Genomic DNA, 27,497 nt, shown 5'->3' on the forward strand with positions numbered 1-27,497 from the left:
GCTAGCACCTAGCATTATTAAACGTATAGTTAGCATAAACAAAATACTAAATACGGCAACGATCGATGCTTGCTGTCAGAACAGCGCTCGTGCACCTTCGTGCTCGTGCACGTTCATGTACTCTAGAGGCGTGGCTTCAGGGGAAAAGTGAAGAAAAGGGTTGGGACTTTTTACCTGTGTATTTTCAAAATGCAGCTTCGCTGGACTCAAAATCCAGGATCTCCTACCCTACCTTTAAGCTAGGAAGATTAGGAAGGCCAAAGAAAAACAAATAAATATAAAACTTTACCACAACTGATATCCTTTGCAACTAAAGTTATTAACAGAAAAAAAAGTGGGGGATTAAACGCAGGGGCCTTGAATAGGCAAAAAAAAGTAAACAAATTATCAGAATCCGATTCAAATTAGGTTCACATGTCTAACTCAGAGGATTAAATAGTACTAAACCACAGAACAAAGTATAAAAACTAAGGATCCATCTAACCAGGAACTACCATCCTAAAAGAGTCAGTGAAAGTCCTTAAATAGTGCCATAAGGTGAGCTCAGTCAGGTCAATGAGGGTGTGGAAGGGGCAGAAAGACAAATAAATGAGAAAGGTGAGTAGGTGAGGTACTGCATTATTTTCCTTTGGATTAGGAAAAGAATAGCCTGACATTGCCAAACTAAAGGGCAAATGTGAATTTGTCTAAAACAACTGTTTGTTTTTGAAGGGCAAGGACACGATTTTGCTATCAGTAGCTTTCTGATTTCCTTTTTAAAGCCCTTCTCCAGATTTTATTGTATGGATCGATCATGCTTCCACAGACTTGGGTTGCATTGGTCGTTGTCCATTGAGGTTATATCATCTGGCTATAGATGATAGAATCCCAGACTGAGAGGAAAAATACGTTGTCTAGTTCCTTTTTATACTGAAATTGTAGCAGATTCAAAATAACCTCACAGATGCGTAACATGGTAACAAGTGCATAAATGGTGAAGGTCTGTCCAACATTTTTTGTCATCAAATGATAAACCACACCTGTGACAATTACCTCGCTGTACAGCAGACTGATTTATCTTAAATCTATGGCTTTAACCCAACTTTCTCAGTGATTGAACAGGTGCTCATTTTTTTCAGAGAAACTCTTAGAATTTCACTCAAATGCTATTGTAATACACGAGACCCACAAACGAGGCCACTGGGATGTTAAAATATTTTGGGCACAGAAAAAACACTGTGAATGGACATTTTGAAACTTCTCCTTTGGTTTGCTGTTTCTTACCATCTTCAACTCAAGCCAGAAAGTATAATCCCAGTCCAACGTGATCGCAGCATACAATACACACAGAATTGAGAGTCTGCGAGTAGTTAGCTTTTTTTTTTTAAATTCGGCAAACTGAGAGTATTTATCAATTAATTAGTATCTATTTATTCAATCTAGAGCAAAATTCATGTTTAGGGTTGAAATTAAACTTCATAAATACCACAGTGCAAAAAAGCCATGTGAAGTAAAGTTACAAACAACCTGCTGATCTACTGTTATTTGGCAACGCAGAGCGTCAAGTTCTACTTTAAAATTTGTTTTGTTTTTCACAGACTGACAAAATCTCCTCATTTCCAGTCGAATTTAACTTGTGAAAAAATTTGAAAAAGCAAACATGAACTAAGAGGTAAAAGGCAAATCCTTTTCCTTCTTTTTAAACACTCTCTTTCCCCGTTTCCTCGTTAGCACAACATGGATCTCCATCTCATCTACATGTAGTGACATCTCTCCTCCACACATGGGGCCCTGCTGATGATAAGGACAGCTCGGGACAAGTATTCATGAAAAACAGAGGACAGAGTGTCTTTTGATTGGTTCTCTTTGATTGTCTGCGTTCTTTTGTCTCTCTTCCTTTCCCTCTCTCCCACACACCACAGACGCACACACAAAATCCCAACAGGAGTCTGCAACCATCAGCAGTAAATCGAAAGAACAACAAAGTTGGATGTTTTGCTTACTGCCACGTTGGATGATGGGTTTACAGAGATACCCTAATCTCTAATCTTGTGACTCCAAACCTACTTCCTCTATCTATACAGTTATTGACACTATATCAATGGTATAACGATTTTATTTATTTATTTATTTACATTATTGTGCTCACTTTAAAAACTATCTTTCCGTTTAAGCCTGTGGAATTGTTAAAGCAGAATCTGTAATAGTGTCTGTACTCACACTGGTTGGATGGATGAGCGGCAGGGGAAGAAGGGACAGCGGGATGAACACCACAAGGATCAGTTTCCGCGCCCTCCACAGCTTCCTGAATAGATCCATCCTGGCCGCGGCTTCCAGCCTCATGGGTGTCCCGAGGCTCTGGTTCAGACCGGACACAACCCTGCAGGACTGGCCGTGAGAGGCACCAACCTGCCGACGGAAAAGCCTCAAACCACAACCGACCGTAAAGAGCCAGAGGATGGAGAGGGGTTGGAAGGAAGCAGTCTACCTGGGGGACCGTAGATGTTTGTGTAGCTGTGCGCTTTTACGCACGGTTTTCGATCGGTGGCCGGACCTGTGTGTGTCTCACAGGTGAGAGGTGGGGTGAGACAACGTGCCTGAACTTGCTTTTTTTTTCTAGTGTTAGTTTTACATCCACTTGATCTAAAGGTCCCCTTCTTCCTCCCCGGGTTTGATGCTCCTCGGGGGATCAGGTGAAGCTGGCAGTCTTTTATGCGCTTGAAAAGTATGCTAATTTATCGCAGTTTTGCTCCACCCAGCTGGCCATGACTCCACCAATCAGACTGGGAAAAAATTCACATGGGCGTGAATGTGCTTCGTGCATAGTCTTCTTAGTAAACGGTGTATTTACAGAAATATTGCAGGGTAAGACGGCAAAGATCTGATGATCTATCGAAAAATTATGGATGCTAATCTAAACTGATTCATGAAGCAAGCTGTTTTATTGTCTAAATATTCTATAGAGAGCAGACAATTAGATAATTACATCATATAACAAAGTACATTACAATTGATAGTATTGCAGTATTATGGTATTTGTTACACATCATAATCAATGTTTTTTTTTGCTAATTATCTTAATAAATTGTATAATCTCAAACCAAAGAGCCCTAGTTATGTGTAACCAGATTTGTTTTGTTGTATTTCAGATAAGAAATGATTAAATACATTAAAAACTAAGTCTGTTTAACATTCAACAGAGAAAATTGGCACATGCATCGAGTAATCATTAGGGCATTTCTGACCATTTTTAGAAGTAACCTATGCAACAACTAATTGCAAAAGTAATCTGCTGAATAATTCAATAGAAAATGATAGTACAAAATCATTCAAAATTAGCTCCATCTGCACCAACTATAACAGAAAAAATCCTACTTGCATGTTAATGCAAATAACGATCAACTGATGTTAGAATACATGACTGTACATTTGTTTTGCATTAAATGGTTTTAAGACTTTAACCCCATTCTTTTGGTGATACTCAGGCCTTCTTTCCATCACTTGCATTCTCAATGCAGTTTTACTTGTAATAGGTAACTTTTTAACATTTAGTATTGGTACTTTTACTTAATGAAGGGATATAAATAACTTCTCCACCACTTAGAAATTCTTAGCATCTCACCAACTAGCCTGCACAGACATATCAGTGCAGGAGGCCAATACAAAAAACATTGATTTTTGGCTAAACACTGTCCTCTGGAGGATTCATGGGGCCATGTGTGAGAAAGACCATTTTCTTAGCATGTTTGCTCTTTAAGAGCTCTTTTCCCTGAAAATAATCTTTTCATGTTGGTTACATCCAAAAAAATCTGTTTAAAAAAAATATAATAATAATCCGATCTTTAATTATTCATAATAATAATAATAATATATAAGTTTTATATGGCACTTTTCCGAATGCTCAAAGACGCTTTACAAAGGAACAAACAAAAACGAGAGATTAAAACAAAAAGACAACAGAACAAAATAAAATTAAATTAAAAAGTAAAATACACTGTTTGGGCACATAGGAGGGGGAGGGTGGAAGATGGCGGGCGAGAGGAACATTTTATTAGGTGTTGTAGGTGATTTTGAACAGGTGGGTTTTGAGCTCGCTTTTGAATGAGGGGAGTGTATCGGAGTTCCGGATGGCGGGGGGCAGGGAGTTCCAAAGGATATGGAGAAGGCTCTGTCCCCAAGGGTGTGTGTACTTTCATCATTTGGAAAACCAGATCAACAAACCAGGGAACTAGTCAGTAGTTCCTTTCAACTGTGCATCTACTAGAGGCATTAGGATTGGACAAGTGCATGTAAATGCAGTTGTATATTTCCATTGTAATTTGTAAATTTATTTTATGTCATTTATATTTTTTTGCATTGACACAATATGTTTTCTTACTTATATCAGAAAAGTGAACTTTGGAGAACACTCGTGAGCACACCAACCTAGTTTGAATTAAGAGTGTGTAGAAAGGGTTTCAGAGTTGGTCACATGTCAATTGTCTTATGCAGGTTTTTTTTAATGAAAGATGTTGATTTTGATTTGAAAATTCACTCATAGCCGAGGATGGTTTCGGTCCATTGACCTCTGGGTTATGGACCCACTACACTTCCGCTGCGCCACTCTGCTACACACCTCAGATGGGACTCGAACCCACAATCCCTGGCTTAGGAGGCCAGTGCCTTATCCACGTGACTATTCAAAATAAAAAACTCAACAAAAAGAAATCGGGTAAATGATCCTCTAATCCATTTAACAAAAATGAAAGATTTCAGTCTTTTGTAAATAACAATTCCTTTTTTTTACTTGTATCAGAAAAGTGGACATTGGAGAACACTCGTGAGCACATCGAACTACTTTGAATGACCTTTCCAGGTTTTTTTAGTGAGAGATGTTAAGTTTGATTTGAAAATGTATACATAGCAGAGGATGGTTTCGGTCCATCGACCTCTGGGTTATGGGCCCAGCACTCTTCCGCTGCACCACTCTGCTACACACCACAGATGGGACTCGAACCCACAATCCCTGGCTTAGGAGGCCAGTGCCTTATCAACGTGACTGTTCAAAATAAAAAACACAACTTTAAGAAATCGGGTAAACGATCCTCTAATCTATTTAACAAAAGTGAAAGATTTCAGTCTTTTGACACAATAATTCTTTTTTTTTTTACTTATATCAGAAAGGTGGACATTGGAAGACACTCGTGAGCACACCAAACGAGTTTGAATGAAGAGTGTGTAGAAAGGCTTAGAGCAGGGGTCTTCAACGTTTTTTCAGGCCAGGGACCCCCAAACTGATGGAGAGTTGGAGCAGGGACCCCCCTACTAATAATTTGGCATACAATTGTGTTTTATATTTAACGGGGCCTAGTGCCGTGTATAAACATAGCTACTCTGTTATTGTACATTCAATACTAAGCTATTCAAATAATACACAGGTTAATATATTCATGTTTTTATTTTAAACATGTGCAAGGTACAGGGTGGCCGTGCCACTGCCATTTATAAACAAACATCTTGCATACAACACTGAGCTATTCAAATAATCCACAGATTTTAACTTTAAACATGCATGTAGATGGGACAATGAATCCTCAAACCATCTGTGGATGGCACACGTTTGCACACAATTTGTGAGAAAAAACTGTTTGGGAAAAAAAAAAAAATTGAATTATTTTTTTAAAAAAAAAGAGTTAAAAATCGTCTAATCAACCAAAGATTTCGCGACCCCCCTGCAGTACCTCCGCGGACCCCCTTTTGAAGACCTCTGCTCTAATCCATTTAACAAAAGTGAAAGATTTCAGTCTTTTGACACAATAATTCTTTTTTCTTACTTATATCAGAGAAGTGGACATTGGAGGACACTCATGAGCACACCAAACTAGTTTGAATTAAGAGTGTGTAGAAAGGCTTTCAGAGTTGGTCAAGTGTCAATTGTGATGTTGCTGAATGTTACATCATCTTTTCCAGGTTTTTTTTAGTGAGAGATGTTGAGTTTGATTGGAAAATTTATACATAGCAGAGGATGGTTTCGGTCCATCGACCTCTGGGTTATGGGCCCAGCACGCTTCTGCTGCGCCACTCTTCTACACACCTCAGATGGGACTCGAACCCACAATCCCTGGCTTAGGAGGCCAGTGCCTTATCCACGTGACTATTCAAAATAAAAAACACAACTTTAAGAAATCGGGTAAACGATCCTCTAATCCATTTAACAAAAGTGAAAGATTTCAGTCTTTTGACACAATAATTCTTTTTTTTTACTTATATCAGAGAAGTGGACATTGGAGGACACTCATGTGCACACCAAACTAGTTTGAATTAAGAGTGTGTAGAAAGGGTTTCTTTGTTGGTCAAGTGTCGATTGTGATGCTATGAATGTTACATCATCTTTTCCAGGGGGGTATTCCTAGAAGCTGGCTTAGCGGAAAGCCTGGCTTATTTTGCTACTTCTGGCTAAATTTAGTGAGAGTTCCGTTCCATAAACGTGGCTTATTTGAACGTCCGCTGAGTAACCATGGTAATTTATGCTGCTGAACTAGCCTGTTCCAGGGGGGTTTTCCTAGAAAGTAGCTAAAGAAAGCCAGGCTATAGCCGGTAAGCGTCGCTTGAACTATCGCCATCTCCCATTTAAGCCTCAAGTCGTTCCTCAAAGATATTTCAGCTGCATCTCAGTGAGGCTAATCCAAGCGAGGCTTACATAGCCTAGCTTAGTGCGAGTGCACGAGGAACGTAAGAAGCCCTGACGAGTGGATGGTGGAAAAATGGAGATCTGTGTGAAAAGGAAAGCAAGACAAGCGCTGTTGTTTTTTCGGCAGCTGAACAAATAATGCTGATGGAGCTGTATGAGGATTTTAAAAGTGTCATCACCAGAAATGGTAATACAGCTGCGATCAATAAAGCGAAGAAACGGCATTGCCAGGCTAACTGCTGACAGACTAAACGCCTAAGTTCTGAAAGTTTCAATTGTTAGACATTTATTTTACTGTCCTCATGTATTTATACTCTCCTCTTTGTGTTATAATGTGTTTACATAAAGCATGCTGAATTGTCTCTGTATGTGATGTACAGCACAAATATACTGGCCCTGCTCACTTTATTAATAACCCAATAATCGACACGCATCATCATACTTTCTGACTATATTATCGTGAGTGTGTGACCCACATATTATTTTTTCACTGTTACATCTCAACAGGAGCTATCTTAACAGCCAAAAGCGTACCTGGCAGCAGGTGAAGGTAAAGTACAGAAAAATATTTCAGAGTGGTAAGTAGCCTTTGTAGAAATGTGTTTGTCCAATAAAGAGAGCACCAAACTAGATATGGAACACAAGAAACTGAAAATAAACGAGATCAAGCTAGAGATTATGAAACTGGAGAGGGATGTTAGTATAAATTCAGATAAAGGAGAATTTCGTGTTGTGAACTGTATTTAATTCTGTTTTCTCTCCACAGCTTGAGAAACATGTAATAATAATTAAACAATTCAACACAACTTGAACTCAAACTTGTCATTATTGTACGGTTCATGCAAAGTGTTAGAAATCTGTTTTTTACATTCATATTCACAGTGGGGTGCCATGAGCTAAACGTGTGGAAAGTTAGTAATCATCTCTGTCCATTTAGCCTTCTTACACCTGCTCTGACTTAAACTGCTACTGTGTCAATGCTAAATTATGAAAAGAAGTTCTTTGCTGCTCCACATTTACAGTAGCCGATAATGTAAAACAGCCTACTGGCTGAAGTATTTGCATTGAGGCTGCGGCTACACGAAAACGTTTTTCACTGTAAACGATACTTTTTCTTATCGTTTCGCTGTCGCGGCCACACGGAGCCGGCGTTCCCACTACCCCAAAACGATAGTTTTTGAGAACGGGTTCCAGAGTGGGAAAGTTTGAAAACGGCCTCGTTTCGTTTCCATTGTTGCAGCTAAAACGTTTTTGCGTCAGTCACACGTTGACGCTGTGAGCCAATTTTAACACTTCTCTATTGTCTCACAGCGTGGCGTGACACAGTGGCATGTGTACTGCATCGTTTCATCGTTTTCGTCTGGACCTGAGTCTTTACAGCAGCGCGTTTCCGTGTGGTCGCAAGAATTTTCGTACCCGTTTTCAAAAAAAACCTTGTTTCGTTTTCGTGTAGCCGTAGCCGTAGCCTAAGTTCATCATCTCCCTCAGGCTTCCCTAATGTTATCAGTGCACTACACTGTACCCATGTACACATCCAAGGCAAGGCAATGTGTAGAGCACAATTCGTACACAAGGCAATTCAAAGTGCTTTACAGCTACATAAAATCACAAGAAGGCAATAAAATCATTCCAAAAAACAAAGAAATTAATTAATTAATTAATTTAAAAGTGAAGAGTGCAGATAAGATACTTTCAGGTGTCATATGCACATCTAAATAGAACTGTTTTCAGCCTGGAATTAAACATTGTCACATTGTCCAGGCCCCTGCTGGACCCGTGGAGGCTGACTATGTAAACCCAACATTTTTCCATATCCTAAATGTACAGGTACACTTGGGGATAATTGTCCATAGACTCTGAACTGGATTTCTCATTTTGAAAAATACCACATCAACCCCTTTGAGTAATGCTGAGCAATGTTACATTTATGCCCTGTGAAACCTCATCATTGACTCCTATCCTCCGTGCATACAGATGATCTGTGATGGAGGTCATTTCATTTCCAACATGGAGGCTTAATGGCCGGGATCAGTTCATGATTCTAGGATCTTCCGAGCATCCTGGCACAGAGGTTTGCACAAGGTGCAAGAATTTTACTAACCTGAAGGAGTGTACTTTTGAAGTAAGGTGTAGCATAGGCAGAATTTTGGTAACGTAATGAGAGGTCAGGTGTAAGGCAAGGCAAGGCAAGGCAATTTTATTTATAGAGCACAATTCATACACAGGGCAATTCAAAGTGCTTTACAGCTACATAAAATCACAAGAAGGCAATAAAACCATTAAAAAGGAATAAAAAAAAAAACTAAAAGAAAGAAATTAAAAAAGAAAGAAATTTAAGACCCATTAAAATAATCATTAATTAATTAAAAAGTGAAGAGTGCAGATAAAATACTTTCAGGTGTCATATGCACAGCTAAATAGAACTGTTTTCAGCCTGGATTTAAACATTGTCAGAGTTGAGGCCTGTCTCACATCTTCTGGAAGACTGTTCCAGATTTTAGGGGCATAAAACTGAAACGCAGCCTCACCTTGTTTAGTCCTGACTCTGGGCACCAGCAGGAGACCCCTCCCTGAGGTTCTCAGAGCCCGAATTGGTTCATATGGCTCTAACATGTCAGAGATGTACTTTGGCGCTTGACCGTGAAGAGACTTGTACACAAGCAGAGCTGTTTTAAAGTCTATTCTCTGAGCGACAGGAAGCCAGTGCAGAGACCTGAGCACTGGACTAATATGGTCGTATTTCCTGGTTCTAGTCAGGACTCGAGCAGCAGCATTCTGGATGTACTGCAGCTGTCTTATAGCCCGTTTAGAGAGCCCAGTGAGCAGGCCGTTACAGTAGTCTAACCTGCTGGAGACAAACGCATGGATCAGTCTCTCTAAGTCTGGTTTAGACACTATTCCTTTGATTCTGGCAATGTTTTTTAGATGGTAAAAAGCTGCTGATGTTACAGATTTAATGTGGCTGTTAAAGTTCAGGTCTGAGTCCAATATTACCCCGAGATTTCTAACTTGATAGTTAGGTTTTAGAGAGAGAGTCTCAAGGTGACTGATAACACTTTCTCTTTGTTTCTGTGGGCCACAGACAATGATTTCAGTTTTGTCTGAGTTTAGCTGGAGGAAATTGTTTTGCATCCACACACTGATCTGTTCGATGCAGCGAGACAATGTATCTACAGGCCCATGTTCTCCTGCCGTCAGTGACACGTAGATCTGAGTGTCATCTGCATAATTGTGGTAGGACACATTATAGCTGCGTATTAGCTGGCCTAGTGGAAGCATGTACAGATTGAACAATACGGGTCCCAGGATTGACCCCTGGGGAACCCCACAGATCATAGCCATTTGGTCTGAGACACAGTTACCAATTTCAACAAAATATTTCCTGTCCTCCAGATAGGACTTGTAGAGGTCATCTTAAGGAATTTAAAGCGCTCGTCATACTTTATTATAGTTAGCCATATAAGGCACATTATATGTGGGCTAGGCTTGGCCCATGTAAAGTAAACCTGCTTTGATTGAGCTTAAAAGCTAAATTTGGCTACATAATGGACTCAAAGAGGGATATTATCATTATTATTATTATTATTATTATTATTATTATTCAAATAGTGTTTAGATGCCACATTTAAACATGAAACTCTCTAGGCAGTCATTTTTTTCCTAATCTCAAACACTAGATGTTAAACTACTGGGAAAATGTTATTCTAACTCTGGAGACTTTAGATTTTTATGTAAGTGTAGAAATGAAGTCTGTGAGAACTATAGCGACCCTGAACTTTCTGTTGTGCTGGAAAGTAAACCCAATGTATTTTCAATGAGGGGGATTTAGAAATATGACTCTGTGCTTAAAAGCAGTCACCTGTAATCTACATACAAGCCTTTTAACATACAGCCACATGACCACTAGGCCATATTTCATTCTGTGTGTCCAGAAATGTTGGCTCTCTTTATTAGCTGACTTTATGATGGAATGTTCTCTAAGGCGCATCGTTCTGATCTCTCTATGACACAACGGGCTCGTGACGCATTGGAACAGAACACCTCCTTGGAACACTTTCCTCAACAGTCTACTCACACAGCCTCGCAGCAACTGGATCGGGTTTGTTAAGATTTCTCTAATTTGTTTCAGATTTTTTTGTGTAACTTTCAACCACGCTTCGCGGGACGCATGGGGAAACCTCCGTCTATTGCGAGTGACCGACACGGCGCATTTTTACTTTGTTCAAATGTCAGGTAGGGTAGGCTGTTTAACTTACAGAAAAAAATGTGCTACGCGTACTATTTGTTTGACAGAGTCAACTATAAAGTTGTCGGATAACTGAAAAATAATGTTTTTGATAGAGATAACATTAACTAAATCGAAGAGAGAAATGCAGTAGTTTGATGGTAAAACGAGCTGACTTTAACAGCTACGAGTTGGGGGAATTCCAAAAAAACCAAAGTAGATAAGTTTCCTTTTGAGAAATATTTTGATTTACCTATGTGTGTTTTAACCTTGAGTATTTTGACACCTTCAGACCTTGGAAGAGGGTCCCTTCTTGTGTATTTCTTCCCAAGAGTTCCTCCAATTGTTCCTTACTTAAAGGTTTTCATGGAGGTTTTCCTTGTTCACAAGAGGCAGGTGTCAAAATACATAAATATGTTGTATTTTTCTGTATTTAGTCTTTTCAAATGGATAAGTTTCCTTTTAATTATGTTATTTTCTCTTTTGTATTTGACAATGTTTCGAAGACATCTAATGATTTACCTATGTGTGTTTTAATCTTGAGTATTTTGACACCTTCAGACCTTGGAAGAGGGTCCCTTCTTGTGTATTTCTTCCCAAGAGTTCCTCCAATTGTTCCTTACTTAAAGGTTTTCATGGAGGTTTTCCTTGTTCACAAGAGGCAGGTGTCAAAATACATAAATATGTTGTATTTTTCTGTATTTAGTCTTTTAAAATGGATAAGTTTCCTTTTAATTATGTTATTTTCTCTTTTGTATTTGAAGATTTTCTAAGACATCTTATGATTTACCTATGTGTGTTTTAACCTTGAGTATTTTGACACCTTCAGACCTTGGAAGAGGGTCCCTTCTTGTGTATATCTTCCCAAGAGTTCCTCCAATTGTTCCTTACTTAAATGTTTTCATGGAGGTTTTCCTTGTTCACAAGAGGCAGGTGTCAAAATACATAAATATGTTGTATTTTTCTGTATTTAGTTTTTTCAAATGGATAAGTTTCCTTTTATTTATGTTATTTTCTCTTTTGTAATTTACAAATTTTCTGTAAAATCTCAAGATTTAAACACACCTAGGTAAATCTTGAGTATTTTGACACCTTCAGACCTTGGAAGAGGGTCCCTTCTTGTGTATATCTTCCCAAGAGTTCCTCCAATTGTTCCTTACTTAAATGTTTTCATGGAGGTTTTCCTTGTTCACAAGAGGCAGGTGTCAAAATACATAAATATGTTGTATTTTTCTGTATTTATTGTTCAAATGGATAAGTTTCCTTTTAATTATGTTATTTTCTCTTTTGTAATTGACAAATTTTCTAAGACATCTTATGATTTACCTATGTGTGTTTTAATCTTGAGTATTTTGACACCTTCAGACCTTGGAAGAGGGTCCCTTCTTGTGTATTTCTTCCCAAGAGTTCCTCCAATTGTTCCTTACTTAAAGGTTTTCATGGAGGTTTTCCTTGTTCACAAGAGGCAGGTGTCAAAATACATGAATATGTTGTATTTTTCTGTATTTATTGTTCAAATGGATAAGTTTCCTTTTAATTATGTTATTTTCTCTTTTGTATTTGAAAGATTTTCTAAAACATCTTTTGATTTACCTATGTGTGTTTAAACCTTGAGTATTTTGACACCTTCAGACCTTGGAAGAGGGTCCCTTCTTGTGTATTTCTTCCCAAGAGTTCCTCCAATTGTTCCTTACTTAAAGGTTTTCATGGAGGTTTTCCTTGTTCACAAGAGGCAGGTGTCAAAATACATAAAATGTTGTATTTTTCTGTATTTATTTCCCAAATGGATAAGTTTCCTTTTAATCATGTTATTTTCTCTTTTGTAATTGACAAATTTTCCGTAATATCTCAAGATTAAAACACACGTAGGTAAATCTTGAGTATTTTGACACCTTCAGACCTTGGAAGAGGGTCCCTTCTTGTGTATTTCTTCCCAAGAGTTCCTCCAATTGTTCCTTACTTAAAGGTTTTCATGGAGGTTTTCCTTGTTCACAAGAGGCAGGTGTCAAAATACATAAATATGTTGTATTTTTCTGTATTTAGTTTTTTCAAATGGATAAGTTTCCTTTTATTTATGTTATTTTCTCTTTTGTAATTTACAAATTTTCTTTAAAATCTCAAGATTAAAACCCACGTAGGTAAATCTTGAGTATTTTGACCCCTTCAGACCTTGGAAGAGGGTCCCTTCTTGTGTATTTCTTCCCAAGAGTTCCTCCAATTGTTCCTTACTTAAAGGTTTTCATGGAGGTTTTCCTTGTTCACAAGAGGCAGGTGTCAAAATACATAAATATGTTGTATTTTTCTGTATTTAGTCTTTTAAAATGGATAAGTTTCCTTTTAATTATGTAATTTTCTCTTTTGTAATTGACACATTTTCTGTAAAATCTCAAGATTAAGACACACGTAGGTAAATCTTGAGTATTCTGACACCTTCAGACCTTGGAAGAGGGTCCCTTCTTGTGTATTTCTTCCCAAGAGTTCCTCCAATTGTTCCTTACTTAAAGGTTTTCATGGAGGTTTTCCTTGTTCACAAGAGGCAGGTGTCAAAATACATGAATATGTTGTATTTTTCTGTATTTAGTTTTTTCAAATGGATAAGTTTCCTTTTATTTATGTTATTTTCTCTTTTGTGTTTGATAAATTTTCTAAAACATCTTATGATTTACCTATATATGTTTTAACCTTGAGTATTTTGACACCTTGAGACCTTGGAAGAGGGTCCCTTCTCTTGTATTTCTTCCCAAGAGTTCCTCCAATTGTTCCTTACTTAAAGGTTTTCATGGAGGTTTTCCTTGTTCACAAGAGGCAGGTGTCAAAATACATGAATATGTTGTATTTTTCTGTATTTATTGTTTAAATGCATAAGTTTCCTTTTAATTATGTTATTTTCTCTTTTGTAATTGACACATTTTCTGTAAAATCTCAAGATTAAAACACACGTAGGTAAATCTTGAGTATTTTGACACCTTCAGACCTTGGAAGAGGGTCCCTTCTTGTGTATTTCTTCCCAAGAGTTCCTCCAATTGTTCCTTACTTAAAGGTTTTCATGGAGGTTTTCCTTGTTCACAAGAGGCAGGTGTCAAAATACATAAATATGTTGTATTTTTCTGTATTTATTGTTCAACTGGATAAGTTTCCTTTTAATTATGTTATTTTCTCTTTTGTATTTGACACATTTTCTAAGACATCTTATGATTTACCTATGTGTGTTTTAATCTTGAGTATTTTGACACCTTCAGACCTTGGAAGAGGGTCCCTTCTTTTGTATTTCTTCCCAAGAGTTCCTCCAATTGTTCCTTACTTAAATGTTTTCATGGAGGTTTTCCTTGTTCACAAGAGGCAGGTGTCAAAATACATGAATATGTTGTATTTTTCTGTATTTATTTCCCAAATGGATAAGTTTCCTTTTAATTATGTTATTTTCTCTTTTGTATTTGACACATTTTCTGTAAAATCTCAAGATTAAAACACACGTAGGTAAATCTTGAGTATTCTGACACCTTCAGACCTTGGAAGAGGGTCCCTTCTTGTGTATTTCTTCCCAAGAGTTCCTCCAATTGTTCCTTACTTAAATGTTTTCATGGAGGTTTTCCTTGTTCACAAGAGGCAGGTGTCAAAATACATAAATATGTTGTATTTTTCTGTATTTAGTCTTTTGAAATGGATAAGTTTCCTTTTAATTATGTTATTTTCTCTTTTGTAATTGACACATTTTCTTTAAAATCTCAAGATTAAAACACACGTAGGTAAATCTTGAGTATTTTGACACCTTCAGACCTTGGAAGAGGGTCCCTTCTTGTGTATTTCTTCCCAAGAGTTCCTCCAATTGTTCCTTACTTAAAGGTTTTCATGGAGGTTTTCCTTGTTCACAAGAGGCAGGTGTCAAAATACATAAATATGTTGTATTTTTCTGTATTTAGTCTTTTCAAATGGATAAGTTTCCTTTTAATTATGTTATTTTATCTTTTGTATTTGACAAATTTTCTAAGACATCTTATGATTTACCTATGTGTGTTTTAATATTGAGTATTTTGACACCTTCAGACCTTGGAAGAGGGTCCCTTCTTGTGTATTTCTTCCCAAGAGTTCCTCCAATTGTTCCTTACTTAAAGGTTTTCATGGAGGTTTTCCTTGTTCACAAGAGGCAGGTGTCAAAATACATAAATATGTTGTATTTTTCTGTATTTAGTCTTTTAAAATGGATAAGTTTCCTTTTAATTATGTTATTTTCTCTTTTGTATTTGAAGATTTTCTAAGACATCTTATGATTTACCTATGTGTGTTTTAACCTTGAGTATTTTGACACCTTCAGACCTTGGAAGAGGGTCCCTTCTTGTGTATATCTTCCCAAGAGTTCCTCCAATTGTTCCTTACTTAAATGTTTTCATGGAGGTTTTCCTTGTTCACAAGAGGCAGGTGTCAAAATACATAAATATGTTGTATTTTTCTGTATTTAGTTTTTTCAAATGGATAAGTTTCCTTTTATTTATGTTATTTTCTCTTTTGTAATTTACAAATTTTCTGTAAAATCTCAAGATTTAAACACACCTAGGTAAATCTTGAGTATTTTGACACCTTCAGACCTTGGAAGAGGGTCCCTTCTTGTGTATATCTTCCCAAGAGTTCCTCCAATTGTTCCTTACTTAAATGTTTTCATGGAGGTTTTCCTTGTTCACAAGAGGCAGGTGTCAAAATACATAAATATGTTGTATTTTTCTGTATTTATTGTTCAAATGGATAAGTTTCCTTTTAATTATGTTATTTTCTCTTTTGTAATTGACAAATTTTCTAAGACATCTTATGATTTACCTATGTGTGTTTTAATCTTGAGTATTTTGACACCTTCAGACCTTGGAAGAGGGTCCCTTCTTGTGTATTTCTTCCCAAGAGTTCCTCCAATTGTTCCTTACTTAAAGGTTTTCATGGAGGTTTTCCTTGTTCACAAGAGGCAGGTGTCAAAATACATGAATATGTTGTATTTTTCTGTATTTATTGTTCAAATGGATAAGTTTCCTTTTAATTATGTTATTTTCTCTTTTGTATTTGAAAGATTTTCTAAAACATCTTTTGATTTACCTATGTGTGTTTAAACCTTGAGTATTTTGACACCTTCAGACCTTGGAAGAGGGTCCCTTCTTGTGTATTTCTTCCCAAGAGTTCCTCCAATTGTTCCTTACTTAAAGGTTTTCATGGAGGTTTTCCTTGTTCACAAGAGGCAGGTGTCAAAATACATAAAATGTTGTATTTTTCTGTATTTATTTCCCAAATGGATAAGTTTCCTTTTAATCATGTTATTTTCTCTTTTGTAATTGACAAATTTTCCGTAATATCTCAAGATTAATACACACGTAGGTAAATCTTGAGTATTCTGACACCTTCAGACCTTGGAAGAGGGTCCCTTCTTGTGTATTTCTTCCCAAGAGTTCCTCCAATTGTTCCTTACTTAAAGGTTTTCATGGAGGTTTTCCTTGTTCACAAGAGGCAGGTGTCAAAATACATAAAAATGTTGTATTTTTCTGTATTTAGTTTTTTCAAATGGATAAGTTTCCTTTTATTTATGTTATTTTCTCTTTTGTAATTTACAAATTTTCTGTAAAATCTCAAGATTAAAACCCACGTAGGTAAATCTTGAGTATTTTGACACCTTCAGACCTTGGAAGAGGGTCCCTTCTTGTGTATTTCTTCCCAAGAGTTCCTCCAATTGTTCCTTACTTAAAGGTTTTCATGGAGGTTTTCCTTGTTCACAAGAGGCAGGTGTCAAAATACATAAATATGTTGTATTTTTCTGTATTTAGTTTTTTCAAATGGATAAGTTTCCTTTTATTTATGTTATTTTCTCTTTTGTAATTTACAAATTTTCTTTAAAATCTCAAGATTAAAACCCACGTAGGTAAATCTTGAGTATTTTGACCCCTTCAGACCTTGGAAGAGGGTCCCTTCTTGTGTATTTCTTCCCAAGAGTTCCTCCAATTGTTCCTTACTTAAAGGTTTTCATGGAGGTTTTCCTTGTTCACAAGAGGCAGGTGTCAAAATACATAAATATGTTGTATTTTTCTGTATTTAGTCTTTTCAAATGGATAAGTTTCCTTTTAATTATGTTATTTTCTCTTTTGTATTTGACACATTTTCTAAGACATCTTATGATTTACCTATGTGTGTTTTAATCTTGAGTATTTTGACACCTTCAGACCTTGGAAGAGGGTCCCTTCTTTTGTATTTCTTCCCAAGAGTTCCTCCAATTGTTCCTTACTTAAATGTTTTCATGGAGGTTTTCCTTGTTCACAAGAGGCAGGTGTCAAAATACATAAATATGTTGTATTTTTCTGTATTTAGTCTTTTAAAATGGATAAGTTTCCTTTTAATTATGTTATTTTCTCTTTTGTATTTGACAAATTTTCTAAGACATCTTATGATTTACCTATGTGTGTTTTAACCTTGAGTATTTTGACACCTTCAGACCTTGGAAGAGGGTCCCTTCTTGTGTATTTCTTCCCAAGAGTTCCTCCAATTGTTCCTTACTTAAAGGTTTTCATGGAGGTTTTCCTTGTTCACAAGAGGCAGGTGTCGAAATACATAAATATTTTTTATTTTTCTGTATTTAGTCTTTTCAAATGGATAAGTTTCCTTTAAATTATGTTATTTTCTCATTTGTAATTAACAAATTTTCTGTAAAATCTCAAGATTAAAACACACGTAGGTAAATCTTGAATATTTTGACACCTTCAGACCTTGGAAGAGGGTCCCTTCTTGTGTATTTCTTCCCAAGAGTTCCTCCAATTGTTCCTTACTTAAATGTTTTCATGGAGGTTTTCCTTGTTCACAAGAGGCAGGTGTCAAAATACATAAATATGTTGTATTTCTCTGTATTTAGTCTTTTCAAATGGATACGTTTCCTTTTAATTATGTTATTTTCTCTTTTGTATTTGATAAATTTTCTGTAAAATCTCAAGATTAAAACCCACGTAGGTAAATCATGAGTATTTTGACACCTTCAGACCTTGGAAGAGGGTCCCTTCTTGTGTATTTCTTCCCAAGAGTTCCTCCAATTGTTCCTTACTTAAATGTTTTCATGGAGGTTTTCCTTGTTCACAAGAGGCAGGTGTCAAAATACATAAATATGTTGTATTTTTCTGTATTTATTTCCCAAATGGATAAGTTTCCTTTTAATTATGTTATTTTCTCTTTTGTATTTGACAAATTTTCTGTAAAATCTCAAGATTAAAACACACGTAGGTAAATCTTGAGTATTTTGACACCTTCAGACCTTGGAAGAGGGTCCCTTCTTGTGTATATCTTCCCAAGAGTTCCTCCAATTGTTCCACTTAAATGTTTTCATGGAGGTTTTCCTTGTTCACAAGAGGAAGGTGTCAAAATACATAAATATGTTGTATTTTTCTGTATTTAGTCTTTTCAAATGGATAAGTTTCCTTTTAATTATGTTATTTTCTCTTTTGTAATTGACACATTTTCTTTAAAATCTCAAGATTAAAACACACGTAGGTAAATCTTGAGTATTTTGACACCTTCAGACCTTGGAAGAGGGTCCCTTCTTGTGTATTTCTTCCCAAGAGTTCCTCCAATTGTTCCTTACTTAAAGGTTTTCATGGAGGTTTTCCTTGTTCACAAGAGGCAGGTGTCAAAATACATAAATATGTTGTATTTTTCTGTATTTATTTCCCAAATGGATAAGTTTCCTTTTAATTATGTTATTTTCTCTTTTGTAATTGACACATTTTCTGTAAAATCTCAAGATTAAAACACACGTAGGTAAATCTTGAGTATTTTGACACCTTCAGACCTTGGAAGAGGGTCCCTTCTTGTGTATTTCTTCCCAAGAGTTCCTCCAATTGTTCCTTACTTAAATGTTTTCATGGAGGTTTTCCTTGTTCACAAGAGGCAGGTGTCAAAATACATAAATATTTTGTATTTTTCTGTATTTAGTCTTTTCAAATGGATAAGTTTCCTTTTAATTATGTTATTTTCTCTTTTGTAATTGACACATTTTCTGTAAAATCTCAAGATTAAAACACACGTAGGTAAATCTTGAGTATTTTGACCCCTTCAGACCTTGGAAGAGGGTCCCTTCTTGTGTATTTCTTCCCAAGAGTTCCTCCAATTGTTCCTTACTTAAATGTTTTCATGGAGGTTTTCCTTGTTCACAAGAGGCAGGTGTCAAAATACATGAATATGTTGTATTTTTCTGTATTTATTTCCCAAATGGATAAGTTTCCTTTTAATCATGTTATTTTCTCTTTTGTAATTGACAAATTTTCCGTAATATCTCAAGATTAATACACACGTAGGTAAATCTTGAGTATTCTGACACCTTCAGACCTTGGAAGAGGGTCCCTTCTTGTGTATTTCTTCCCAAGAGTTCCTCCAATTGTTCCTTACTTAAAGGTTTTCATGGAGGTTTTCCTTGTTCACAAGAGGCAGGTGTCAAAATACATAAAAATGTTGTATTTTTCTGTATTTAGTTTTTTCAAATGGATAAGTTTCCTTTTATTTATGTTATTTTCTCTTTTGTAATTTACAAATTTTCTGTAAAATCTCAAGATTAAAACCCACGTAGGTAAATCTTGAGTATTTTGACACCTTCAGACCTTGGAAGAGGGTCCCTTCTTGTGTATTTCTTCCCAAGAGTTCCTCCAATTGTTCCTTACTTAAAGGTTTTCATGGAGGTTTTCCTTGTTCACAAGAGGCAGGTGTCAAAATACATAAATATGTTGTATTTTTCTGTATTTAGTTTTTTCAAATGGATAAGTTTCCTTTTATTTATGTTATTTTCTCTTTTGTAATTTACAAATTTTCTTTAAAATCTCAAGATTAAAACCCACGTAGGTAAATCTTGAGTATTTTGACCCCTTCAGACCTTGGAAGAGGGTCCCTTCTTGTGTATTTCTTCCCAAGAGTTCCTCCAATTGTTCCTTACTTAAAGGTTTTCATGGAGGTTTTCCTTGTTCACAAGAGGCAGGTGTCAAAATACATAAATATGTTGTATTTTTCTGTATTTAGTCTTTTCAAATGGATAAGTTTCCTTTTAATTATGTTATTTTCTCTTTTGTATTTGACAAATTTTCTAAGACATCTTATGATTTACCTATGTGTGTTTTAACCTTGAGTATTTTGACACCTTCAGACCTTGGAAGAGGGTCCCTTCTTGTGTATTTCTTCCCAAGAGTTCCTCCAATTGTTCCTTACTTAAAGGTTTTCATGGAGGTTTTCCTTGTTCACAAGAGGCAGGTGTCGAAATACATAAATATTTTTTATTTTTCTGTATTTAGTCTTTTCAAATGGATAAGTTTCCTTTAAATTATGTTATTTTCTCATTTGTAATTAACAAATTTTCTGTAAAATCTCAAGATTAAAACACACGTAGGTAAATCTTGAATATTTTGACACCTTCAGACCTTGGAAGAGGGTCCCTTCTTGTGTATTTCTTCCCAAGAGTTCCTCCAATTGTTCCTTACTTAAATGTTTTCATGGAGGTTTTCCTTGTTCACAAGAGGCAGGTGTCAAAATACATAAATATGTTGTATTTCTCTGTATTTAGTCTTTTCAAATGGATACGTTTCCTTTTAATTATGTTATTTTCTCTTTTGTATTTGATAAATTTTCTGTAAAATCTCAAGATTAAAACCCACGTAGGTAAATCATGAGTATTTTGACACCTTCAGACCTTGGAAGAGGGTCCCTTCTTGTGTATTTCTTCCCAAGAGTTCCTCCAATTGTTCCTTACTTAAATGTTTTCATGGAGGTTTTCCTTGTTCACAAGAGGCAGGTGTCAAAATACATAAATATGTTGTATTTTTCTGTATTTATTTCCCAAATGGATAAGTTTCCTTTTAATTATGTTATTTTCTCTTTTGTATTTGACAAATTTTCTGTAAAATCTCAAGATTAAAACACACGTAGGTAAATCTTGAGTATTTTGACACCTTCAGACCTTGGAAGAGGGTCCCTTCTTGTGTATTTCTTCCCAAGAGTTCCTCCAATTGTTCCACTTAAATGTTTTCATGGAGGTTTTCCTTGTTCACAAGAGGAAGGTGTCAAAATACATAAATATGTTGTATTTTTCTGTATTTAGTCTTTTCAAATGGATAAGTTTCCTTTTAATTATGTTATTTTCTCTTTTGTAATTGACACATTTTCTTTAAAATCTCAAGATTAAAACACACGTAGGTAAATCTTGAGTATTTTGACACCTTCAGACCTTGGAAGAGGGTCCCTTCTTGTGTATTTCTTCCCAAGAGTTCCTCCAATTGTTCCTTACTTAAAGGTTTTCATGGAGGTTTTCCTTGTTCACAAGAGGCAGGTGTCAAAATACATAAATATGTTGTATTTTTCTGTATTTATTTCCCAAATGGATAAGTTTCCTTTTAATTATGTTATTTTCTCTTTTGTAATTGACACATTTTCTGTAAAATCTCAAGATTAAAACACACGTAGGTAAATCTTGAGTATTTTGACACCTTCAGACCTTGGAAGAGGGTCCCTTCTTGTGTATTTCTTCCCAAGAGTTCCTCCAATTGTTCCTTACTTAAATGTTTTCATGGAGGTTTTCCTTGTTCACAAGAGGCAGGTGTCAAAATACATAAATATTTTGTATTTTTCTGTATTTAGTCTTTTCAAATGGATAAGTTTCCTTTTAATTATGTTATTTTCTCTTTTGTAATTGACACATTTTCTGTAAAATCTCAAGATTAAAACACACGTAGGTAAATCTTGAGTATTTTGACCCCTTCAGACCTTGGAAGAGGGTCCCTTCTTGTGTATTTCTTCCCAAGAGTTCCTCCAATTGTTCCTTACTTAAATGTTTTCATGGAGGTTTTCCTTGTTCACAAGAGGCAGGTGTCAAAATACATGAATATGTTGTATTTTTCTGTATTTATTTCCCAAATGGATAAGTTTCCTTTTAATTATGTTATTTTCTCTTTTGTATTTGACAAATTTTCTAAAACATCTTATGATTTACCTACGTGTGTTTTAATCTTGAGTATTCTGACACCTTCAGACCTTGGAAGAGGGTCCCTTCTTGTGCATTTCTTCCCAAGAGTTCCTCCAATTGTTCCTTACTTAAATGTTTTCATGGAGGTTTTCCTTGTTCACAAGAGGAAGGTGTCAAAATACATAAATATGTTGTATTTTTCTGTATTTAGTCTTTTCAAATGGATACGTTTCTTGTTAATTACGTTATTTTCTCTTTTGTATTTGACAAATTTCCTGTAAAATCTCAAGATTAAAACACACGTAGGTAAATCTTGAGTATTTTGACACCTTCAGACCTTGGAAGAGGGTCCCTTCTTGTGTATTTCTTCCCAAGAGTTCCTCCAATTGTTCCTTACTTAAAGGTTTTCATGGAGGTTTTCCTTGTTCACAAGACGCAGGTGTCAAAGTACATAAATATGTTGTATTTTTCTGTATCTATTTCCCAAATGGATAAGTTTCCTTTTAATTATGTTATTTTCTCTTTTGTCATTGACACATTTTCTGTAAAATCTCAAGATTAAAACACACGTAGGTAAATCTTGAGTATTCTGACACCTTCAGACCTTGGAAGAGGGTCCCTTCTTGTGTATTTCTTCCCAAGAGTTCCTCCAATTGTTCCTTACTTAAATGTTTTCATGGAGGTTTTCCTTGTTCACAAGAGGCAGGTGTCAAAATACATAAATATGTTGTATTTTTCTGTATTTAGTCTTTTGAAATGGATAAGTTTCCTTTTAATTATGTTATTTTCTCTTTTGTAATTGACACATTTTCTTTAAAATCTCAAGATTAAAACACACGTAGGTAAATCTTGAGTATTTTGACACCTTCAGACCTTGGAAGAGGGTCCCTTCTTGTGTATTTCTTCCCAAGAGTTCCTCCAATTGTTCCTTACTTAAAGGTTTTCATGGAGGTTTTCCTTGTTCACAAGAGGCAGGTGTCAAAATACATAAATATGTTGTATTTTTCTGTATTTAGTCTTTTCAAATGGATAAGTTTCCTTTTAATTATGTTATTTTATCTTTTGTATTTGACAAATTTTCTAAGACATCTTATGATTTACCTATGTGTGTTTTAATATTGAGTATTTTGACACCTTCAGACCTTGGAAGAGGGTCCCTTCTTGTGTATTTCTTCCCAAGAGTTCCTCCAATTGTTCCTTACTTAAAGGTTTTCATGGAGGTTTTCCTTGTTCACAAGAGGCAGGTGTCAAAATACATAAATATGTTGTATTTTTCTGTATTTAGTCTTTTAAAATGGATAAGTTTCCTTTTAATTATGTTATTTTCTCTTTTGTATTTGAAGATTTTCTAAGACATCTTATGATTTACCTATGTGTGTTTTAACCTTGAGTATTTTGACACCTTCAGACCTTGGAAGAGGGTCCCTTCTTGTGTATATCTTCCCAAGAGTTCCTCCAATTGTTCCTTACTTAAATGTTTTCATGGAGGTTTTCCTTGTTCACAAGAGGCAGGTGTCAAAATACATAAATATGTTGTATTTTTCTGTATTTAGTTTTTTCAAATGGATAAGTTTCCTTTTATTTATGTTATTTTCTCTTTTGTAATTTACAAATTTTCTGTAAAATCTCAAGATTTAAACACACCTAGGTAAATCTTGAGTATTTTGACACCTTCAGACCTTGGAAGAGGGTCCCTTCTTGTGTATATCTTCCCAAGAGTTCCTCCAATTGTTCCTTACTTAAATGTTTTCATGGAGGTTTTCCTTGTTCACAAGAGGCAGGTGTCAAAATACATAAATATGTTGTATTTTTCTGTATTTATTGTTCAAATGGATAAGTTTCCTTTTAATTATGTTATTTTCTCTTTTGTAATTGACAAATTTTCTAAGACATCTTATGATGTACCTATGTGTGTTTTAATCTTGAGTATTTTGACACCTTCAGACCTTGGAAGAGGGTCCCTTCTTGTGTATTTCTTCCCAAGAGTTCCTCCAATTGTTCCTTACTTAAAGGTTTTCATGGAGGTTTTCCTTGTTCACAAGAGGCAGGTGTCAAAATACATGAATATGTTGTATTTTTCTGTATTTATTGTTCAAATGGATAAGTTTCCTTTTAATTATGTTATTTTCTCTTTTGTATTTGAAAGATTTTCTAAAACATCTTTTGATTTACCTATGTGTGTTTAAACCTTGAGTATTTTGACACCTTCAGACCTTGGAAGAGGGTCCCTTCTTGTGTATTTCTTCCCAAGAGTTCCTCCAATTGTTCCTTACTTAAAGGTTTTCATGGAGGTTTTCCTTGTTCACAAGAGGCAGGTGTCAAAATACATAAAATGTTGTATTTTTCTGTATTTATTTCCCAAATGGATAAGTTTCCTTTTAATCATGTTATTTTCTCTTTTGTAATTGACAAATTTTCCGTAATATCTCAAGATTAAAACACACGTAGGTAAATCTTGAGTATTCTGACACCTTCAGACCTTGGAAGAGGGTCCCTTCTTGTGTATTTCTTCCCAAGAGTTCCTCCAATTGTTCCTTACTTAAAGGTTTTCATGGAGGTTTTCCTTGTTCACAAGAGGCAGGTGTCAAAATACATAAAAATGTTGTATTTTTCTGTATTTAGTTTTTTCAAATGGATAAGTTTCCTTTTATTTATGTTATTTTCTCTTTTGTAATTTACAAATTTTCTGTAAAATCTCAAGATTAAAACCCACGTAGGTAAATCTTGAGTATTTTGACACCTTCAGACCTTGGAAGAGGGTCCCTTCTTGTGTATTTCTTCCCAAGAGTTCCTCCAATTGTTCCTTACTTAAAGGTTTTCATGGAGGTTTTCCTTGTTCACAAGAGGCAGGTGTCAAAATACATAAATATGTTGTATTTTTCTGTATTTAGTTTTTTCAAATGGATAAGTTTCCTTTTATTTATGTTATTTTCTCTTTTGTAATTTACAAATTTTCTTTAAAATCTCAAGATTAAAACCCACGTAGGTAAATCTTGAGTATTTTGACCCCTTCAGACCTTGGAAGAGGGTCCCTTCTTGTGTATTTCTTCCCAAGAGTTCCTCCAATTGTTCCTTACTTAAAGGTTTTCATGGAGGTTTTCCTTGTTCACAAGAGGCAGGTGTCAAAATACATAAATATGTTGTATTTTTCTGTATTTAGTCTTTTAAAATGGATAAGTTTCCTTTTAATTATGTAATTTTCTCTTTTGTAATTGACACATTTTCTGTAAAATCTCAAGATTAAGACACACGTAGGTAAATCTTGAGTATTCTGACACCTTCAGACCTTGGAAGAGGGTCCCTTCTTGTGTATTTCTTCCCAAGAGTTCCTCCAATTGTTCCTTACTTAAAGGTTTTCATGGAGGTTTTCCTTGTTCACAAGAGGCAGGTGTCAAAATACATAAAATTTTGTATTTTTCTGTATTTAGTTTCTACAAATGGATAAGTTTCCTTTTAATTATGTAATTTTCTCTTTTGTAATTGACACATTTTCTGTAAAATCTCAAGATTAAGACACACGTAGGTAAATCTTGAGTATTCTGACACCTTCAGACCTTGGAAGAGGGTCCCTTCTTGTGTATTTCTTCCCAAGAGTTCCTCCAATTGTTCCTTACTTAAATGTTTTCATGGAGGTTTTCCTTGTTCACAAGAGGCAGGTGTCAAAATACATGAATATGTTGTATTTTTCTGTATTTAGTTTTTTCAAATGGATAAGTTTCCTTTTATTTATGTTATTTTCTCTTTTGTGTTTGATAAATTTTCTAAAACATCTTATGATTTACCTATATATGTTTTAACCTTGAGTATTTTGACACCTTGAGACCTTGGAAGAGGGTCCCTTCTCTTGTATTTCTTCCCAAGAGTTCCTCCAATTGTTCCTTACTTAAAGGTTTTCATGGAGGTTTTCCTTGTTCACAAGAGGCAGGTGTCAAAATACATGAATATGTTGTATTTTTCTGTATTTATTGTTTAAATGCATAAGTTTCCTTTTAATTATGTTATTTTCTCTTTTGTAATTGACACATTTTCTGTAAAATCTCAAGATTAAAACACACGTAGGTAAATCTTGAGTATTTTGACACCTTCAGACCTTGGAAGAGGGTCCCTTCTTGTGTATTTCTTCCCAAGAGTTCCTCCAATTGTTCCTTACTTAAAGGTTTTCATGGAGGTTTTCCTTGTTCACAAGAGGCAGGTGTCAAAATACATAAATATGTTGTATTTTTCTGTATTTATTGTTCAACTGGATAAGTTTCCTTTTAATTATGTTATTTTCTCTTTTGTATTTGACACATTTTCTAAGACATCTTATGATTTACCTATGTGTGTTTTAATCTTGAGTATTTTGACACCTTCAGACCTTGGAAGAGGGTCCCTTCTTTTGTATTTCTTCCCAAGAGTTCCTCCAATTGTTCCTTACTTAAATGTTTTCATGGAGGTTTTCCTTGTTCACAAGAGGCAGGTGTCAAAATACATGAATATGTTGTATTTTTCTGTATTTATTTCCCAAATGGATAAGTTTCCTTTTAATTATGTTATTTTCTCTTTTGTATTTGACAAATTTTCTGTAAAATCTCAAGATTAAAACACACGTAGGTAAATCTTGAGTATTTTGACCCCTTCAGACCTTGGAAGAGGGTCCCTTCTTGTGTATTTCTTCCCAAGAGTTCCTCCAATTGTTCCTTACTTAAATGTTTTCATGGAGGTTTTCCTTGTTCACAAGAGGCAGGTGTCAAAATACATAAATATGTTGTATTTTTCTGTATTTAGTCTTTTCAAATGGATAAGTTTCCTTTTAATTATGTTATTTTCTCTTTTGTAATTGATACATTTTCTGTAAAATCTCAAGATTAAAACACACGTAGGTAAATCTTGAGTATTTTGACCCCTTCAGACCTTGGAAGAGGGTCCCTTCTTGTGTATATCTTCCCAAGAGTTCCTCCAATTGTTCCTTACTTAAAGGTTTTCATGGAGGTTTTCCTTGTTCACAAGAGGCAGGTGTCAAAATACATAAATATTTTGTATTTTTCTGTATTTATTTCCCAAATGGATAAGTTTCCTTTTAATTATGTTATTTTCTCTTTTGTATTTGACAAATTTTCTAAAACATCTTATGATTTACCTACGTGTGTTTTAATCTTGAGTATTCTGACACCTTCAGACCTTGGAAGAGGGTCCCTTCTTGTGTATATCTTCCCAAGAGTTCCTCCAATTGTTCCTTACTTAAATGTTTTCATGGAGGTTTTCCTTGTTCACAAGAGGCAGGTGTCAAAATACATAAATATGTTGTATTTTTCTGTATTTAGTCTTTTCAAATGGATAAGTTTCCTTTTAATTATGTTATTTTATCTTTTGTATTTGACAAATTTTCTAAGACATCTTATGATTTACCTATGTGTGTTTTAATATTGAGTATTTTGACACCTTCAGACCTTGGAAGAGGGTCCCTTCTTGTGTATTTCTTCCCAAGAGTTCCTCCAATTGTTCCTTACTTAAAGGTTTTCATGGAGGTTTTCCTTGTTCACAAGAGGCAGGTGTCAAAATACATAAATATGTTGTATTTTTCTGTATTTATTTCCCAAATGGATAAGTTTCCTTTTAATTATGTTATTTTCTCTTTTGTATTTGACAAATTTTCTGTAAAATCTCAAGATTAAAACACACGTAGGTAAATCTTG

General features: G+C 35.1%; 1 protein-coding gene across 1 annotated transcript in view; it reads right to left on the reverse strand.

Moving 5' to 3' along the window:
* Nucleotides 1-2,673, reverse strand: part of slc13a4 (solute carrier family 13 member 4) — a 36,246-nt gene extending 33,573 nt beyond the window's left edge. Inside the window, exon 1 of the mRNA XM_075472081.1 lies at nucleotides 2,200-2,673. Within this exon, the coding sequence (XP_075328196.1) occupies nucleotides 2,200-2,322 (123 nt within the window). The 5' untranslated portion in view covers nucleotides 2,323-2,673. The remainder of the gene's footprint in view (nucleotides 1-2,199) is intronic.
* Between the last annotated feature and the right edge of the window lie 24,824 nt (nucleotides 2,674-27,497).

This window comes from Odontesthes bonariensis, chromosome 8, assembly GCF_027942865.1.
Source record: "Odontesthes bonariensis isolate fOdoBon6 chromosome 8, fOdoBon6.hap1, whole genome shotgun sequence".
Classification (NCBI taxonomy): Eukaryota; Metazoa; Chordata; class Actinopteri; order Atheriniformes; family Atherinopsidae; genus Odontesthes; species Odontesthes bonariensis.